General features: G+C 31.9%; 1 protein-coding gene across 1 annotated transcript in view; it reads right to left on the bottom strand.

Annotated features, from left to right (window-relative positions):
• The window catches only part of LOC129224920 (DNA-directed RNA polymerase I subunit RPA2-like), an 85,375-nt gene extending 70,831 nt beyond the window's left edge, over positions 1–14,544 (bottom strand). Inside the window, exons 1-4 of the mRNA XM_054859468.1 lie at positions 14,419–14,544; positions 13,723–13,818; positions 3,414–3,467; positions 62–133 (exon numbers count right to left, since the gene is read on the bottom strand). Coding sequence (XP_054715443.1) covers positions 62–133; positions 3,414–3,467; positions 13,723–13,818; positions 14,419–14,427 — 231 coding nt within the window. The 5' untranslated portion in view covers positions 14,428–14,544. The remainder of the gene's footprint in view (positions 1–61; positions 134–3,413; positions 3,468–13,722; positions 13,819–14,418) is intronic.
• Positions 14,545–19,613: the final 5,069 nt, after the last annotated feature.

The raw sequence follows: 19,613 nt of genomic DNA, 5'->3' as shown, positions 1-19,613 counted from the left end.
ATTCAATTGCCAGTTTTCCAAGGCTAAAACCGATAAAAAAGATGAAGTAAAATGTACAAACTTCTGATGGGTAAACAGTCCTCTTGTTTCTTCTCCCATCCATTGGAAGATCCAGCTGTGTCATTTCTGCATTCTGGAAAATTAAATATAGACTTTTAGAAGCAGGGTTCACCAAACTGGGTCCAACCCAAAAAAATCCATGATCTTAGTAAAGTGTTTTTTTTTTTTTTCCAGAACTTACTGCAATGGAAACATTTATTTCAGAAATATACTCAATATTATATCGATATTAACCATTACCAAGTCCAGAAACTACCGTCTTCCTTTATGAGTTACTAGCTGCGCCGCTCGTCTTTGCACGGTTTACCTAAATAAAAGTTTTGTCCAGTGACACATGTTCAACAATCAGGCTTCAATTAGAGAAAAAAAAATACTACAAAATTTCCTGTCAAAATAATCATTCTCAAAGAAAGAAAATGGCTAGTCATAAGTTCCTGAAAAATTAAATGCAACCCTCGATAAATACAACTAAAATCCTAAAAAAAAAAAGAATGAAGATAAATCGCCAAACAATAATTAAATGGGGAAATTTTTACCTCAAAACAAAAACAAAATTTCATTTAGTCACAGTTAAGAAAAAAAAATGGCAACCTTCTGAATTGCTTTCACGCTAATTTAAAATGAGATCCCGCAAACGATAAATTTTCCACATAAAATTTCTATTCCATTAGGCTTAATGATGCTTTTTAATTTTTTCCTGATGATTTTACTTTTTTTTTTTTTTTTTTTGCAGTTCAAAGGAAATGAATGAACCTTATGGATATTTTTCGCAGGCTTTCGAATAGCACCAAAATCAAAATGATTGGATAATTATTTCGGGAAGAAAGAGCCATTTAATGCCATTTTCGGGTCTTAAAACTAAAATTCAAACCGTTTGGTACTTTTTCTGTGTTTAAAAAACCCCCTATGTTCCTTCTCGGGTGCCCAAGTACCTCCCTGCCAAATTTGGTCTAGATACAACGAAAACTGGATTTGTATAGGGAATATACACACACGCATATATATATATATATATATATATATATATATATATATATATATATATATATATTCTGCTTTATTTATATAGACTTATGTAGTATTTTAAAGATGATTGTAAATATGGATTCTGCTATTAATTTTTAAGAAATATGGTAGGAGTAATTAGGAGACTAAAAAAAGCAATAATGATTGCAATCAATTTCAAAGGTAGTTTTTTTTATTTATTTTTTATTTTTTAGTTATATATTGGAAAATGCTTTGATAAAGCACTAATAAGGAATCTCTTTTATAACAGCAGATTACTGTAAGGTTGTCAAGTGAAAAAATTAAATTGTAATTGCAAGAAAATAGCCAATTTGTGTGATGATTACACCATATTTATTAAATTCCAACCAGAACTGAATACTTATACCTAATTCCCTGCAGTATTACGAGCAAGATTTAACAGGTGACTTAATAATTACTAATTTAATAATTAAATTGGTGATTTGTTCTAGTAATACTGTTCGAAATTTTATTGATAACTTTTTTGAGTTAATGAATTTTAAAAGACTTGGTATTAGTTTGGTAAGACCCCATTTGGAGTATGCTGTTCAGTTTTGGTCTCCTTATCTTAAGAAAGACATTAATGTATTGGAAAGGGTTCAAAGGCGGGCTACAAGGCTAATAAGTGAACTTTCCCACTTAGATTATGATTCCAGGCTTAGAAGGCTAAAAATGTACAGTCTTGAGCAAAGAAGAGACCGAGGGGACATGATTCAGCTGTTTAAATTTATTAAAACGAAAGATGTTACGGGGTTAAAGTTTAGCACTGAAAACAGGACAAGGGGTCATTGTTTTAAGCTATTTAAATCTCAGGCTAACATGGATATTAGGAAAAATTATTATTTTAGCAGGGTAGTGGAACCTTGGAACAGCTTACCGGAAGAGGTGGTAATGAGTAAAGGAGTAGACAGTTTTAAGAGGGCCATTGATCTTTACTGGGGATTGTAAATTGACTAGGACCAGTCTACCTGGGCCCAGAGCCTGTTGCTGGTCGTCACTTTTGTATTTGTATTATTCATGGTTTCAGATGCCTCTTTCCCTTTATATTTATGTTTAATCTATAGTAATGAAAACCAATTGCCAAAAAAAAAAGTATTCCTACATAATTTATTTCAGAACTGCAAGGAGTTCTTTTTCATAATGTTAAGAGCTCAATTTGTGTCTGGATAGAGCAAATGCTTTCATTTGAAATGGTCATACTTTAGAAAGAAGAATTTTGATAATATTTAATGTAAACATTAAACTGTTTTCAAATAAAAATACTTTTCTTCCCTTTTTTTGATAATGTTTGCATCATATTTGAGTAAAAATAGATCCATGATTTAATATTATATATATATATCAAAAGTATAAGGATCAAAATAGTAGTTTGGTTTAATGTATACACAAAGATTTACATTAAAATGTTTCTTGAAAAATCCTAGGTATTTGATCAAAAAAACAAGGTGGGTTATGGTTTCTCAAAAAAAGGGAGGGGGGGGGGGTTTCCAAACCCAGATTAGAAGCAATCTTAATTAATTTATTTTGTCTTTTGGAAAATTAACTGTAATCTAATATTAACAATCATGTTTAAAAAAAAAAAAAACTTTTGTATAATGCACAACAGTCAGGAGTTTATAAAGGAAAGTATTTTTGGAGGCACCAAAGTCAAATATTATGTGAACTTTCCAAATTCAGGTTTGAAAAATGTTAAAATCTTAATAGCAGTTTTAAATTTATTTCAGAAGGAGCATAGGCCCTTTCTGTCCCTCCTTTAAATACACCCTTGGCAACACCAGAGGTAAATTTTACAGCTAAAAGTTTAATTTGTGTGCATATGTAATTCTACACCAATGTTTAAAATTAAAAAAAAACATTATTTTATTCATTTATTTATTTTATTTTTTATTTTTTTCAATTTTGAAGTAATGGTAACTCACACAAAAATAGCAGGTTAGTTAAACAGAGACTTGCCACAGGGTGCAAAGTGATTTTTAAAAATATGAGTCGATAAAAAGTAAACATTTTGACGACTAAGCTGGTTAGTAGCAATGATCATTAAGTACAATTTAAAAAATATATACAGTCAAACTCCCGTAATTTATTCCCTTTATTGCTTTTAGTTAAATTTTTAAGTTTGTCGAACACAGCAAGTTTTTTTTTTTTTTTTGAAGTAGGTAAAGATTTACATAGAAAAAATTTTAGGATCATCTTTAGTTTTAAAGGAAAAATCTTGAGAAATGGAAAAAAAAATTGTATAATTTTAATTTAAAAACATTTTTGAACACTTTCATGCAAAATTAAATAAACAGTAACTGAATCAGAAATACATTAATTTTGATACTTACAGATATTGATATCTTAACCGGTATGTCTGTATCAGTATAAAGTGGATCTAAGTCCTGAAAAAAAAAATCTGGATTTCATACAAACTTTGATTTTGACTGAAAATTATAATCATCAAAAAAGGAAATAAAAATGATGACTTGTAATCCAGGTTTTCAGATGATGAGGTTTGAATATAAAGTCAAACCTCCCAATAGCGGACACCGCCAGGACCAAAGTTTCTGTCCGTTAACGGGGAGTGTCCGCTATTGGGGAGTCTGAATTTACAATGGCATTTTAATTTTGTATTTTAAACCTACACACAGTGTATAGTTCTAAATCAAATTAATGAGTATTGCTTGTATAAGTGAACTTAACTAATAAGTAATTAATCCACTGAATCTTTCGGGAAAATAAAATAAGAAGGCATTTGTAAATTGTTTCCCCTAGCTGAACAAAACCAGTCAAGCACAATGGAATCAATGTACAGTAGAGCGCCGATTATCCGAACTCCAATTAACCGAACTTCCAATTATCCGAACCGTGTTTTTCGCCCTTTAAAATTTTTTAACCGAACTTCCAATTATCCGAACCGTGTTTTTCGCCTTTTAAAATTTTTTTCCGAACTTTATGCGAACGGCATATTTTTCATCCAAAACCTAATTTTTTTTTCTGTCCCTTCCAACCAAGCTTTCAATTACGTACGTACTCTTTTTTTTCACCCTGTTATCTATCTTTTTTCTTTTCTTTCTTGGCATACAAATTTTAATCCGGAAACTGCAAGGTATTTTTGGGGAGTTTTGTTAGTGGGAAGAGAGAACACAAAAGGTTTGAAGAAAGGGGTTGAGAAACCAAGGTCAAAGCACAAAATTCCTGTTTGCATTCTTCTCCCCCCACCCTCGCTGTGGACACGTGGGGTAAAAACTGGTTTGTGTGACGTATCTACGTTGACAAAGTGAGTTGCTCAGAATCATGTGCTCTGCTTTTTTAGAGTTTGTTATCGTCGATATCTTTTGCTAGCCGCTGTTAATTCTTGTTGTTAATAGAGTTGTTAGTGGTTGTTACTAAAGGTTTCTTGATAGCGGTTGTTGATTGCACCAGCGATCTAGCTCATTTCTTTTTCTGCAACGAAGGTGAAAAGATGTCTGGAAAGCGAAAAAGAGTTGTTCTTTCGCTAGGAGACAAAGGAAAGATATTGAAGTGGCTGAAAAATAATGAAGCCGCTTCAAAATTAGCAGCGGAGTTTGGTGTAGGAAAGTCTACAATATCAGATATAAAAAAGAATGAAGAATCAATTATGAAGTATTTAACGGGACTTGAAAGTGAGCAAGGAAGCTTAGATAGAAAATCGATGAAAAAATCCTTTGATGATAAAGTAGATAAAGCTTTGCACATGTGGTTTTTGCAAGAAACGCTCATCTGGTCATCCCATTTCTGGACCCTTATTATGTGAGAAGGCACTATTTTTCAACGAAAAGTTGAATGGAGAAAATACTAATACATTTCAAGCAAGCTCTGGGTGGCTTAGAAATTTTAAGCTACGGCATGGTATACGCGAAATCGGATTGCATGGTGAAAAATTATCTGCATCTACAGAGTCTGCTACGAAATTCGTAAAAGAATTTATTGAATTTGTAAAATCAGAAAAATACGAAGAAGAATTTATTTACAATGCAGATGAGACCGGCCTGTTTTGGAGATCTTTACCCCGAAAAACATTAGCATCTGGGTTCGAAAAAAGTGCTTCTGGAACTAAATTAAACAAAGAAAGAATCACAGTTCTTAATTGCGCAAATGCAACCGGTAACCATCGAATACCATTGTTCGTGATAGGACATTCAAAGAAGCCTCGATGTTTTAATAATTGGAAAAATCTGCCAGTAATTTACACTTCTCAAAGGAAGGCTTGGATGACATCAGAAGGTTTCATTGATTGGTATGATCACACATTCATTCCTAAAGTTAAGACACATCAAGAAGATATGAAGAAAGAGGGGCAGAGTACTCCTACTTCTTGATAATGCACCTTCACATCCGTGTGCAGATACCCTTGAACGGGAAAATGGGAAGTTCCGAGTAAAGTTTTTGCCACCTAATGTTACATCACTGATACAACCCATGGATCAGAGTGTAATAGAGACATTTAAGCGCTTTTATAGAAAGCAAATGTTGAGAAAGATGCTTCTATCAGAAGACACTGAAGAGCCTGATTCCCAGAATGCCAAAAACATTAATTTAAAAGATTGTTGCATTATGGCTGCCGATTCCTGGGAAGCTTGTAAAATCATCAACGTTAAAAAATTCCTGGAATAAAATTTTAAACAGGGAAAAAATTGATACTGGAGCAGAAGCATCTGATAAGGAAAATGAGGAGTGTAAAACTATAAAAGAGATGGGAAGAATCCTAAATTATGAGGAAAAAGAAATTAATGAGTGGCTAAATTGTGACATGCAAGACCCTGGATATCAGATTTTAAATGACAATGAGATTGTGGCTGAGATTGAAGGCGAAAGATGAAGAAAATAAAAATGAAATTGAAAATGAATGCTCTGAAAATGACCCAGGTCCATCACATAGCGAAGCCTTTGAATGCTTAGAAAAAGCTATGAAATGGCTCGAAAGGCAGAAAGACGCTGATCCTATTCAAGCAATGCATTTAAGAAGCATTAGAGATATGGCGAGCATTGAAAAGAATGTCTTCTTTGAAGCAAGAAAAAATCAAAAGCTTTTTTACTTAAATTATAATCTTTTAAAAAAAAAGACAAAAAAAGGTTTAAAAAATGAAAAAAAAAGACAAAAAAAAGTTTAAAAAATGAAAAAAAGACAAAAAAAAGTTTAAAAAAATGAAAAAAAAAGACAAAAAAAAGTTTAAAAAATGAAAAAAAGACAAAAAAAAAACATTTTTAAACACGCCAGCACTAACAGTGTTGCCAGTCCTAAGCCTGGATAAAGTGTGAAGGTTTTTGTATAGATAGGGATATCCTTTAAATTGTCTGTCCAATTATCCGAACTTTTGCTTATCCGAACTAGGGTCGGTCCCGACGTGTTTCGGATAAATCGGCGCTCTACTGTAGTTGATTTTCAGCACCTTTTTTATTTTAGATTGTAGCAAAATATAACGCAATCGGCTACTTTTCACTTAATCTGGCAATACGGTACCGATTCCTCATCAAAGTCTGGTGAGAAAAGACGGGGAGCCGACACTCCTCTCCCAGGAAGGGGGGGGGGGATGCCGTTAAGTTGCACAAGAGTATTTTTTCTCTCCCATGCAAATTGATAAAGCAAGGTATTGTGTAAAAGGAGAAAGATTTTTTTTTCTTTTGCTTTTTCTAGCTGGAATTTCGTACATGAAATGAAAACAAAACTTTCATAAGCTTCGAAAAAAAAATTCGACTTGAATGGCTCCTGTTTTCAGAGAAAAAGGGGTGTTAACCCTTTTATCGGTACTGGTTAGCCCCAGAACATCATAAAGGAGTCAAAAAAAATACTTGCCACAAAAGCAGTGCTGATTTAAAGGCTTACCGAACACAGAAAAATAAACCGAAACTCGGCTGATTTACTGTCTGCTAACGAGGAGTGAAATACATTATGCGTCCATCTTGAGGGTCTGGGAATTCAGAAACTGTCCGCTAACAGGGAGCAGTGGCGGATTGGTTCAAGAAGTCGGCCCTGGCATAAAGGATGTCGCAGCCGCACCCCCATAGCTCCTAATACTAATTTTTACCAAATGACTGGGAAACGATTAGAGACGTACCGAGTAGCACTTTGGACGAGTAGCCGAGTACCGAGTACTCGGCCTTTCACTACTCGGCCGAGTACCGAGTTACCGAGTACTCGGCCTTTCACTACTCGGCCGAGTTACCCAAGTGCCAATTATGTTTTAAGAAGAACCACCGACACACATGTGATGAATTTTGAACTTATTAGAATAGTAGTATAGACCTCCTTGTCCATATAATAGTTTTTAAAACTAAATTCCTGCTAAAATTTAATTACGCATTATATAAACAATTTTGTTTGTGTCAAAAATTTTACAAAAAAATTATTTTTAAAATTAAAAATAAATAAATAAAAGGTATGATTAATCAAGTTGGAATTAAAACAAATTACAGTAAAATCCCTCTAATACCAACACTAACAGGGCAATTTTTTTTTTGTTCGCAATAGAGAGGTGTCCGCAGGACAAGGGTTTAATGATGTTATTTGCATTGGAACTGGGGAATTAAAAATTGTCCACATAAGAGAGGTGTCCGTTAGGAGGGGTTTCACTGTATACCAATCAATTATAGTTCCAGTCCGCCAAACGTAAATGGTTTTTAAAAGCAGATAAATTAAATATGCAGGAACACTGCAGACACGTGTTTCCCCCCCCCCCCCCCATTACAAGGAACGTCTTTTTCAGTGCATAACATATGAGGTAAAGAATGTAAAGACATTGGACAAAAACATCCGACTTTTGTTGGACGTCTTTAAATTCACGAGCTCCCATTTTGTGCACTGAAAAAGGAATTCTTTGTAGCACGAAAACACGTGTCTGCAGTGTTCCTGCACTGTGCTTTTAACATTGTTTTATTTCCTTTTATTTTTTAAGCAAAGGCATTTTTATATTTTTTATAACTAATTTTTGTTTTTAGCAAAAATCCATTTTTAATATAAAATTCCATATTTTCTATACTTACCTTTTTTGCATATTTTTTAATAAATAAGTTTTATTAACTTTGGGGACATTAAAATAAAGATTTATTCCATTGAAGCATTACAAACTTCATTATTCTCAAAATTTAAATTTGATTTATGAATTCAGGGGTCTGGCCAGAGGATATTTGGGTCCGTTAACGGACCCTTCACAAAAATCCGATCAACCAAAACGGACCTTTCACAAAATCCCGATCAAACAAAACGGACCTTTCACAAAATCCCGATCAAACAAAACGGACTCTTCACAAAATTCTGATAAACAAGATCGGATCTGTCACAAATTGTTTATTGAAAGAGCAAATCTGAAAGCAAAATAACGCATATTTCTGTGTATAAACCGATAATTTTTGGAACCTTTTTTAAAGTCAAATTAGAGGAATTAGCTAATACAAAATCGGCTAATTTTGAAAAAAAAAAAATCGGCACTCTTGCGATGCTCCTTCAAGCGATAAATAATTGCTACTGCCAAATAAATATAATGTTTGTTTGTTTTATCGCAACAAATTAGGGGCGGTGTTGTAAACTTTTCTGAAAAGGCATTTGGTAAGCACTTTTCTCTCCGCTCATGATTTAATAAACAATAATAATATATATCTGCGAAATGAACTTAGAACTGCAAAGGAATAGTAAGGATGAGGAAAAAATATGATCGATCGCTTCAGATAGGGTTGCCATTTTCAAAATTATCACCACTTAGCGTCTGGTGTTGAACCTTTATGACTTGATTAGGAAATATTCTCATCATTTTGCCAGCTTGTCAATATTTGCGTTTTTACGGTGCAGTGCGATGTTTAATTGTTATTTTGGGAGAAAATTATATGGGTTTTGATTTTTTGATGCTAACAAGGATGATTACTTTAAATAAACTCTTTTAATTACCGTTTTTTTTTTCTTTAAATGTCTACATTTTGAAAAATGCAATCTTTTAACATCCGATATGAGAATCATATTTTGTTCTTTTTTCAAGCTAACTTCGCTTTATTAGCATTCAAATAAATGAAAAGTCTCTTTATTTCTGTTAGAACTCTCATTTGAAGTTTTTAAAACAAAATTCCATTTTCTGTTATGAGTCAAAAATTAAAATGCTGAATTTTATTTTATTTTATTTTTTTATTTTTTGGGTCAACTGTGTCCACAGATATTAATGATATGTTTGTCATAGGACTCTAAAATGCAATTTTAAAATAATTTTATCAAAAACATTTCTTTTACAAGCCGTTTTTATACTTTTGATGCCTTCACTTTGAGAATTGCGATCTCTTTGCATCTGTTATGGGAATCCGATTTTACGAAATTTTGATGATTATTACGCTTTGTTAAGAGGTAAACAATTGAAATATCTTTTTTTTTGTTAAAATCACGGAATTTATAAGTTTTTAAACGAAATTCTGTGCTTTTTAAGAGTGTCTTGGGTCAAAAAGTTGAATGCTGAACCCTATTCTGATTTTTTTTTATTTATTCATATTTTTGTTACAATTATTTTAAGTACTGTACGGAAATATATCTAGTATAATTTAACATAATGAATGTAGAATGGTAGATAAATATTGATACTTGAAGCAGCGATGCCCCCCCCCCCCCCAAAATATCAGAAAAAAAAATCCAGAATGATTTTATCGACGTAGAAGAGGAAAACACTCAACTTTAAGTTTAATTGATGCCGTTTGTGCCATCTCTAAATTCTAAAATTTTGTTTTGACAAAAAAAACAAAAAAAAAACTTTTTTTGCGAAATTTTTTGATTTTTCACAAAATTAATTCATTTTTCACAAAATTATTTGATTTTTCACAAAAAGCGAACCCTGTGAAAAATCCTGGACAGACCCCTGAAATTTTAATTGTAAATGATTGCAGAATATATTGCTTGTTCTTTTTTTATAAATTTTAGTATCTGTCTTGGACAATATTCAATTTTTTGCAACTACTCGGTATTGGCCGAGTATCTGATCAGAATTTGGCCGAGTACCGAGTAGTTACCGAGTACTGGGTACGTCTCTAGAAACGATATCCCTTAAATATGAGGAAATCATTCGTAAAAATAAAATAATTAAAATAAAAAAAAAAGAAAAACGGAACGGATCCTTTTTGTGTTTGAATGGTGAACAATTGATACAAGATAAGCTAAATCTTGGTTTGTAAAAGAAAGGGGGGGGGGGGGGTAAAATAATCTATTTAAATATTTTCAAATGATTTGGAGCTTCATTGATTATATTCGTAATAATATCTTCTAACATAACTTTTCTTAGAATAGGAAGGTTAATAAATTTTTGAAATTGTAATCTTAAAAACGCAATTTTAGATAATCTCTATTGATGTAGGGAAAGCGGAAGTTCGAAATCCCTCCTTCGGCAATTTTTAGAAGTGAAACTCAAAAATTGGATTTATATATTATTCTCAATTATGTTACGAAGATGGCGTCCAGGAAATTTTCAAAACCTTAGCTCTGAAAACGCGGTTTTAGAAGATTTTGAGCGATGTTAGTGAAAGGAGAGATTCAAGCAGCATCCACCAAGAATTGGCTTAAAGTGAAGTCATAAAAACGTGAGTCTAAGCTTTCTTTGAAAAAAACGTGAGTCTAAGCTTTCTTTGATAAAAAACTAGGGCATAGACCGTTGTTCAAAAAGTTCCAAAAATGAAAGTTTAACTGACCTCCTATGATTTTAGGAGGAGTAATGGCGAGGCTTTCCCTAGATTTTTTTCAAAATTGAAGCAATAAAACAGAAATTTCTGACGTGCTTTACTGATGTTAACAAGGGAAGAGGTGGGGGGCTTTCCTTCAAATTTTTTGATGCTGTAGATTTGGAAACGGAGCTGTAAATATTTTTCATAATGTTAATAAAAAGAGAAGATCGACGGTAAACTTTCGAAACTAAATCCTATCAACGGAACACTTTGGTGCTGTTATGCATATTCCTACACCTTAGAGACTCCCGTTACCTGTCACAATTGGAATGTTATAAAACACAATAAGAAGTACAATACAATATATTAAAAGTGCAGAATGATTATAATTATAAAGCTCTGCAATAAATGGCATAAAAACCAAAAATATGCACCAAATGAAAATAATTCTGTGAAACCAAACATAGACATTGTGAATCACTATGTTCTCGGGGTTAGGGCGGGGGGTAGGACTTAAAACAAAACAGTTCAATAAATTTTAGAAACACTAGAAGTTTTTTTTTTACATGAGTTCATAATTTAAATTTAAAAACCCTAAACAAGATATCCCCCTTTGGATAAGAATAAAAAGAGGGTATGTATTAATTTATTCTCATGCTAACGAAAGAAAGCTCTGCGAAGATTTTCGGAAGGAAAAAGAGAGAGGTTATATTCAATGTGAAAAGATGAGGTTAGTGGAAGATATAAAGGTATGGTGTGTACCTGGTAGTCCATGACATGAACTTTTACTTGATACAGAATCTGAAAGTGAGAAACGAAGTACGTAGATAGAGAAATGACTATGGCCAGTTACAAGAATTGTTTGGTGTCTAGATTTAACTTGAGGTTTTAATTTAATTTTAGGGAATAGATGAAAAGCTCTTCTGCCATGATGTTGTTATGGGGGAAGGGGAAATTCAAAGGTTCTGCACTTTTTTTTTTTTTTTGAGATTGAAGCTCAAAAAAAGGTAATTTTAGACAATCTTTGATGATGTTATAGAAAAATGTTCAAGGGACTTCCAAATTTTTTTCGACCCTGATTTCTGACTCTCTTCAATGATGGAGAAGGGAAGTTTCTAGGTAGGTTGCACCGGAAACGCTCTCCTCGAAGTTTTTAGAAGCTGAAATCCCAACTACGCTGTTGTGAGCCATCTTTTATGAGTTAAACTAAGGACATTTTTCCGAGAATTCCTGAAAAGCAAAGTTTTAAAAACGAACTTTAGGCTAGCTTTGGTGACTAAAATAGGACTAAAAAGATATAAGCTTTTGGATCCCTCCCCCCCCCCCCTTTTAGCTACGCCCCAATTTTTATTTATTTATTTTTTTTAAATACTGATTTTAAAAAAAAATCCCCCCTGCAGTTTTCTATTTCAAAACCATTTAAACATAGATTTTTCATGGTAAAATTTTTCATTTCCAGCCTGGTATTTTTATTTGTTTGAAATGCAAGCTATCTGCGGCCGCAGGTAAAAAAAAAAAAATAAATAAAAAAAAATTTTTTTTTGAACTGACCTGATGTTTTGGTGACTTTAAATAACCTTAAAGACCTTAGGCCCTCTTTTTCCACTCTACATTTTATTTTAATTTCAAAATCTTCTTCACCTCTTGATAAAGTTGTGTTTCATTCCAACACTTGGAACACTGGTGTGACTATTTATTTCAATATATTTTCAATCTCTCTCGCTGCATTTTAATTTTTCTCCTAGATAAACCATATTTCGGGGGTTTGTGTATTTTTCTCCACTTGAACTCTAATTTTATGAATGGTATTTCTTATTAAAAAAATAGGAAAGGTACATGGTAGAAAGGGTAGGTTTGTCGGCGACCTCTGAGAACCATGTTTTTATTTATTTATTGATTTTTTAAATCACTTTCAAATTTAACTGTCTTAACTAAGGGTCTTAAACTGTGGATTAGAACTCTTCAAGGGATATTGAGGGAAACAGAATACTTCATTTTTCGTAAAAAGTGTTAGAAACGCACATTTTGGAGGTTTTTACTTGAATAGTTTTAATAATATAGTATTTTGGATGCTCTAAATAGTGTTTTAAGATTGCATTTTATGCTAAAATTTTATTGAAAAATGTCACTTTTATTGCAATTGTTATGAAATACAATTCCTAACAATTGTTAATTGTCATTCATAAGTAATGTAAATGTGAATTGCCATTCGTAACTGAAACTGACAATTGAGCAAAAGTATTTTAACTTTTTAATATTGCCAACGTTTTCCTGTTTTTTATTACATTACTAAAATGAAATTGGCGGCCCCATTTCTGAAAAACTGAGGTTTGGTAACATTCCCCCTGGCCCCCTTGGAGTCGGCCTTTACCCCTCCACACGCGGCGCGGGCTTGAGCATATGCGTTAAGAGGGATTGAAGCTAGAGAATTTACATAGCGGTATTTATATTTTATTGTTTGTAGACAGGGCAACTGAGCGGCCCACTGGGCAAGTGTCCGGTTGCCCGCCGGCTGTATCCGCCACTGACAGGGAGTGTCCGTTATCTGGGAGGGTCCGTTAAGGGAGGTTTGACTGTATTTATAAATAACTAGTGGCACCCGCACGGCTTTGCCCGTAGTAGAAAATTAAAAGGTCATTGGTTAGCCTGTATATTAACAAATAATGGAGGATGAATTTCTCGCCAATTGGTGATGTTAAATGGCTCGACCATGGCTCATAACGGTTCCACGTTATGATGATTTCGTAATTTACTATTCCACGTTGTAATCATTTGCTCGGAAAAAGTTTCTTAAAATTAGAATATAAAAAGAACAAAACCGAATTTTCGAAAAATCGCTTCGAGGTGCACACCCCCATGCTACAAACTAACTTTAAGCCAAATTTCATGAAAATCCGCCGAACGGTTCATTCGCTATGCGCGTCACAGACATCCTACAGACATCCTCCGGACAGAGAGACTTTCAGCTTTATTATTAGTAAAGATGACTACTGAATACACAAAATTACTTACCAAGCACATGGAGCTCAGACCTTTTCTGATCACAAAATTGAATGAGTCAATGTGAAAATGGGAAATCAATCTAATATAATTTGGAGAAAACTTTTGCTGTAGGGAAAAAAGAAAAAAAACAAACATGTATTTGATTTTTTTAACTTAAACATTAACCATACATTTGAATCTTTAATACTACTTGAATCTGCCCATTAACCTTCGATTAAACATTGGACTATATAAGTGATGAATAACAAATCTCAACTTACAGCACACAAAAGTTCTAATACTCCTACTCGATACAATTTTAATTGAGAAATTTAAAACTTAGTTCACAGTTAGGCAGAGAAAACAAGAACTTTTAAGGTCAATTTTCGGAAAAGTGAAAAAAAAAAGGAAGGAGGGGAGACAATAAAATTTTATTTTTGAAAATTAATGCAACCCTAAAAGCCTGCAAAACATTCCTCCAGGAAAGAACTGAGCTCAGCTTGTTAATTAGGAAAATAAGTAAAGTTATTCAGAGTTTGATTCCAGAGTTGAAAAAAAAATTATCGTTATTTTTTAATTTAAAATTTAATATTATTAATGAATTTTATCAATTTTCAATGCAATCTTCATTTCCCCATCTAAATACTGAATAAATAATTCAGTTGCATCTTTCACTCACTCAACACACATATACTCAATTGTATCATAAAAGCTTTGAAAGCTTACCTTAAACATTTTTAATGATTAGGTATTATGAATTTAATGATAGGTTACGAACATGTAGACAAAAAGCTTTCAGATTGATCAGAAACTGCTAGAATTGCAAACATAATGAATTTCGTCTCTGCTTTTTTAAATAGAATACCACAAAAGCAATGGCACTGAAAACCTTGCGCATTGTTCGACTGTTCAAGTTTTATCAATTACATCGTAACAGTTTCTTTTTCGATTTGACGCGCCCAAAACAAACAGTTACATTATATTATATTTGGTGAAGTAGAGCAATAATAAGAGAGATATTAGTTATTATCACTAGGTTTTTCCTCTCCAATACATGTAAAAAAAGACGACTTTCGCGGTTACATCAAGTGAAATGAAGTGAAACGAAATAATGGCGCGAACCCGCGAACGTCAGAAGCAGATTTGTTTACATTTTCTTCAATCTTCCGTTGTCTCTTTTAAATCATTGAAATCGATTTGTTTTTAAGTTGTAAGATTGCAAAGCTTTTCTTTTTGCATCATTATACACAGTATTACTTTATAATGCTAGTTCACATTTTTGAATTGATTTTAAAGGTTACAATCACCGTCGACTACATTTTAAAGTTTTCATGAAATTACTGTAATTATGTCCAATTTGCCGATAAATAATTTGGATGAGCATCTTGCGCGCTTTACTGCAGCAAAGAAAAAAACTTCTCCCAATTCAGGTGTTGGAAATTGGTATGTATGTATTAAATTCACATCAGAAGTTGCGATTATTTTCCTTTTTATCTTGAAATTATAATTTATTAATAAGGAAAAAGGTTAGTTTCATAAAATCTAAGAGTCATGTTTAAGAATGAAATTCATTGTTGCGTGTCTTAATGGATATTATTTTTTTAAAAAATTCAACATTTTTATGACATAGCTTAAAATTCTAAGCTGTAGTGAATTTTTCTCTGCTTCTGAAGCATACATACTGTCTATTTTCTTACTTACCTTCATTGATCAGAACGGTTTCAAAAGATGAGTGTGACTTTATCAAGCACAATTTCCCCTTTTTTGTTGCTTTCTCCCTGCCCCTTTTTATGTTTTTTCTTTCTTTTTTTTTTTTGAAAATAAAAGCCCGATTTTAAACATTACAGCTGAACTTGGCTAGTGCCCTCCTTTATGAAAAGATTCAGTTTTGACATCAATACCTTCCGGTCCCTTTAACTGCTCCTGAATCTTTATGTTTGAGAGCCTTGATTATATAACGACATGCTATAAGCCACATCTTGATTTTAACCTAAAGAATGTTTGTGCATAACTTCTCTTTTTTTGTTTACTTGCTCAGTTTGACTTCCTTTTTGTCAGAATCTAACTAAATATTTAGCTCATGATGCGCAAGTTATAAGACAGAATGACAATTTTTGTTCTACTTTATGTGACAAGAACCAGTATCCTTTCTGACAGGGTTTTGTTTTTGAGATGACATAGGGGGGTAATGCTGGGTTAAACTGTCAAATAACTCTAGTGCGGAAATCTGCAGGTGAATACTAACTTGCTGAAAAAATATATTAAGGAAACAAGCAACGTTTGTTGCACCCTACTGTACTTATTCTTATATGGGTAATTAGTAGATCCTAAAAAGAAATTTTATTAGTAAAATATATCAAGCTTGTTTGGTTTGTTTTAACCAAGTGGTTTTTTGGAAAATTTCATCGTTTAACCTAAAACCTTTTCATAAATTTTACATATTTATTGCAAAGAGTAAAATCTAAATTAATGCAAAGTAAAAAAAAAAGCTAATAATTTTTAAAAATATTTATCAGCATCACACAAAAAGTACATGCATTTATAAAACACTAGCTGTACCGGACGCGCGTTGCTACGCCAACCAAAAAATACTTCATTATACTGATTTTCATAACAATTGGTTGAACGGGGCAGAAGTTGCTACTCTGCAGTGCCACCTGGTGGCGAGTGGCTTCAATGAGCATATCATGCACCTTCTCCTTGGAAAAATACATATATATATAGCAATTTTCATAATAATCGGTCCAGGTATCAAGTGAAGCCGTGACTATACTCAAATTTTGTACTCACACAGTTTAAAAGATCAATCAATCGCAAAAAATATCAAATAGAAAAAGTTTTAAATCCTCCCGTTACATGAAAAGCCATAAAACAATAAAGAAAGAATTTATTTGTTGAAACTCAAGAAAAATAGCAACAGCGAACTTCTTATTTAATGAGATCTTTCACGCGAATAAATTTCTGCGGCCGATAGTTTTATTTGTATTTATCCAATGGATTGTGACTTAAATTGGAATAAAAAAGGAACTATCGATCGGATTTTTTTCGAACTGGTCTATAAACATTCCCAGTACAAAAAATAACAAACGTTGAAAGTTTCAGCCAAATCTGCCGGGTAGTTTTTGAGATCATGGATGACATACAGACAAACATTCATTTATATATATATAGATTGCAAAGCTTTATTTATAAATTACAATTTTAATAAATTTTCGAAACATATTTTTTAAGGCAATGCAAGTTTGATAAATAGTTTCTATTTCGTTTTTTTCTTTTTTTAACTCTATGCAGTTTTCATATTATGTACATAAATATACAAGGCAGACAAACCAAGTTTTTCTAAAATTATATAGAAAAAAATCCAAGTAGCTCTTTTTTAATTTTTCAACTGTCATTTTTCAGTTTTGTTTGTATTTCAAAAGAGTCCAAAAAGAATATTTTTACCAAAACTTCATTCATTACCTAATTTGCTTGATTACTTAAGATTTATTGAGATATGATGCATCTTAACTCTAGAATATTTAAATGACAAGAGAGGAAAAACTAAAGAAGTCCAAGAGCACTTACAGAAGGCATAAAATTGTGCTTATACCTGGACACTTTTATCATCCCTGATAGGCCATGCAGTCAGAGCTAGAAAAGAAAATATATAAAATTATGAAAATAGAAAATATTTATCTAACTCTGCTCTTACCAAAAAAAAAAGGCCAAATTTTTGCTTTTCAAAGAACTTTTTTTGTCTGAATGTAATAAAAGAAGTCTCATGTATATGAATAGTGGAAGAATCAATAAACATTAATTTTTATGAGTCTTTGTTATTAAAATATGTTAAGTTTGTACTGAGGCTTTTAATTAAAATGATTTTTTTTCTTTGATAAAAAAAATTGTATTCTTAAATGCATTAAACCATGAGAAATAATGTCTGCAGTGGATAACATAATGATTTTCTTAAAATCTACTTGTACTGTTTCTATAATTGTTGTCATTGATACAATCGGTAAATAAAATACCTAATTTGTAACTTTTTAAAAAATAATATAATCTTAATAATCAACATATGTGTTGATCTTTTGATTTTCAAAGTTGTGTAATGTACATCAGGCTTATGATTCATTTTGATGTATTGCAAAATACTTTCTATGCTTAAGAATTCGTGACTTTAATTTTATACTTTTATTTTTTTATTTACTGTAGATAGTTATGATTATAAGGAAATTAATTTGCAAGAATTTATTCTTGATTATTTGTAATTAATAATGTCTGAACTATCACAGTAAATTATTTCTTTGATTATTTAATACCAAGACCCATTTACATATTGTATTTTTTTATAGTAGTTAAAGATTTTCAAACAATATTCACCTAAAGAAATCTCTAAGTATGAAGAAATAAAATTACAAGATTTTACTCTTAATTATTTAACTAATTGCGAAGAAATTAGGTACAAATATGAATATCAATCTTGGAGTCAATTACAAAAGAATAATCGATTACATTTACAAGCTTGACAAATAGGAGATTACGATTACGATCATAATCCTCTGCCAAGAATAATTACTATTACAGGAATGATTAGATTGTTTAAAAAATATAATCGATTACAGTTATGATGTGCTGATTATGATTTTGATTACGATTACAGACTTGTGGGAGAAAACTACAAGCACTGTATTCTCATTGCTTATTTGTGGTAACTATGTCATAGTTGAAAAATTATGATTTTTGATTCTGCATTTAAATACTACATAACTGTTTTGACAATATATCCTGCATAGCCCATAAGGTAATTAAATATTCCATATCTAAATGGGCATTGTGCATATTGTACATGATTTAAATATTCATTGTTATTTTGCATACAACCAAAATTTTAGAGGTTACGCTTTCTAAAATTTACGTACTATATTTCTACATTCTATTCCCTACAGTTTAATATAAAACTAATTAATTCAGCCAAATATTTGAGGAAAAACGAACTATGTTTTTTTTACGCAGGATTTGTGAAACATGCATAGTAATAAAATATACATTCAGGCAGTTCTGGTGACACATCTTCTGTGAATGAAAACAAAACAACACCAAAAAGAAGCTGTTTTTCAAAACTTTCTCGAACTGAAAACAGATGTTAGTACTGTTCATATTGTTCTCTTTCTGAGGTGGTGGCTTCGCTTGTTTGCCTGTCATTAAGTGATGAAAAGGAAAATTGATGACCAATCCTTAATAAGAGATCGGGCGACAAGAGACGTTCCTGCAGGGTCCCTGTCAATAGCACCTACAGGGTACAAAAGACTTTATGATACGGCTTGTTTATGATCCTCTTTTGACAACCCTCAGAAGTGCCTAAAGGCCCTCTTTTTTACGTTTCTATTGAAGTCTTATCTTCTCTTCTGTCCGGATCCCATCTCCATTATACCATTGTAGAATCTCAACTAATAAGTTTACACTTGCAGCAAGTCAGGATTACACGACTACAAGGCGAAATTATGATTATTGAAATTTAGATTACAGTTACAATTATGCAAGAAACAGTTGATCAAAATTACGATTAGAAGATTAAGAGTGTGTCATTGACAGATTAAGATTATGATTACTCAAAAATGTAATTGATTACACAGATTATGATTACATAATCAGCGATTACTCCAAGCCTGATGAATATTAAACATTCCTTAACAATTAATTCTTAAAATCTTTATGATTTTCCTAAAATAAAATAGTTTTGCTTACAAATAGTGTTTAAACTAAATAAATTCGATTCAAACCAAAAAACCTGGTTTAAACCAAAAAAACTTTTTTTGGTTTAAAAAAGAAAACGGTTTTCATACCAACCCTGAAATATATACGGTAAAGTGATGAGTTTCTAATGTTAAAGATTAATATCCATTGCATATGTACAAACATTTTGTAGTTTGAGGTTTCAT

The sequence above is a fragment of the Uloborus diversus genome, chromosome 6, assembly GCF_026930045.1.
Source record: "Uloborus diversus isolate 005 chromosome 6, Udiv.v.3.1, whole genome shotgun sequence".
Taxonomy (NCBI): domain Eukaryota; kingdom Metazoa; phylum Arthropoda; class Arachnida; order Araneae; family Uloboridae; genus Uloborus; species Uloborus diversus.
This window is presented reverse-complemented; position numbering and strand designations above follow the sequence as displayed.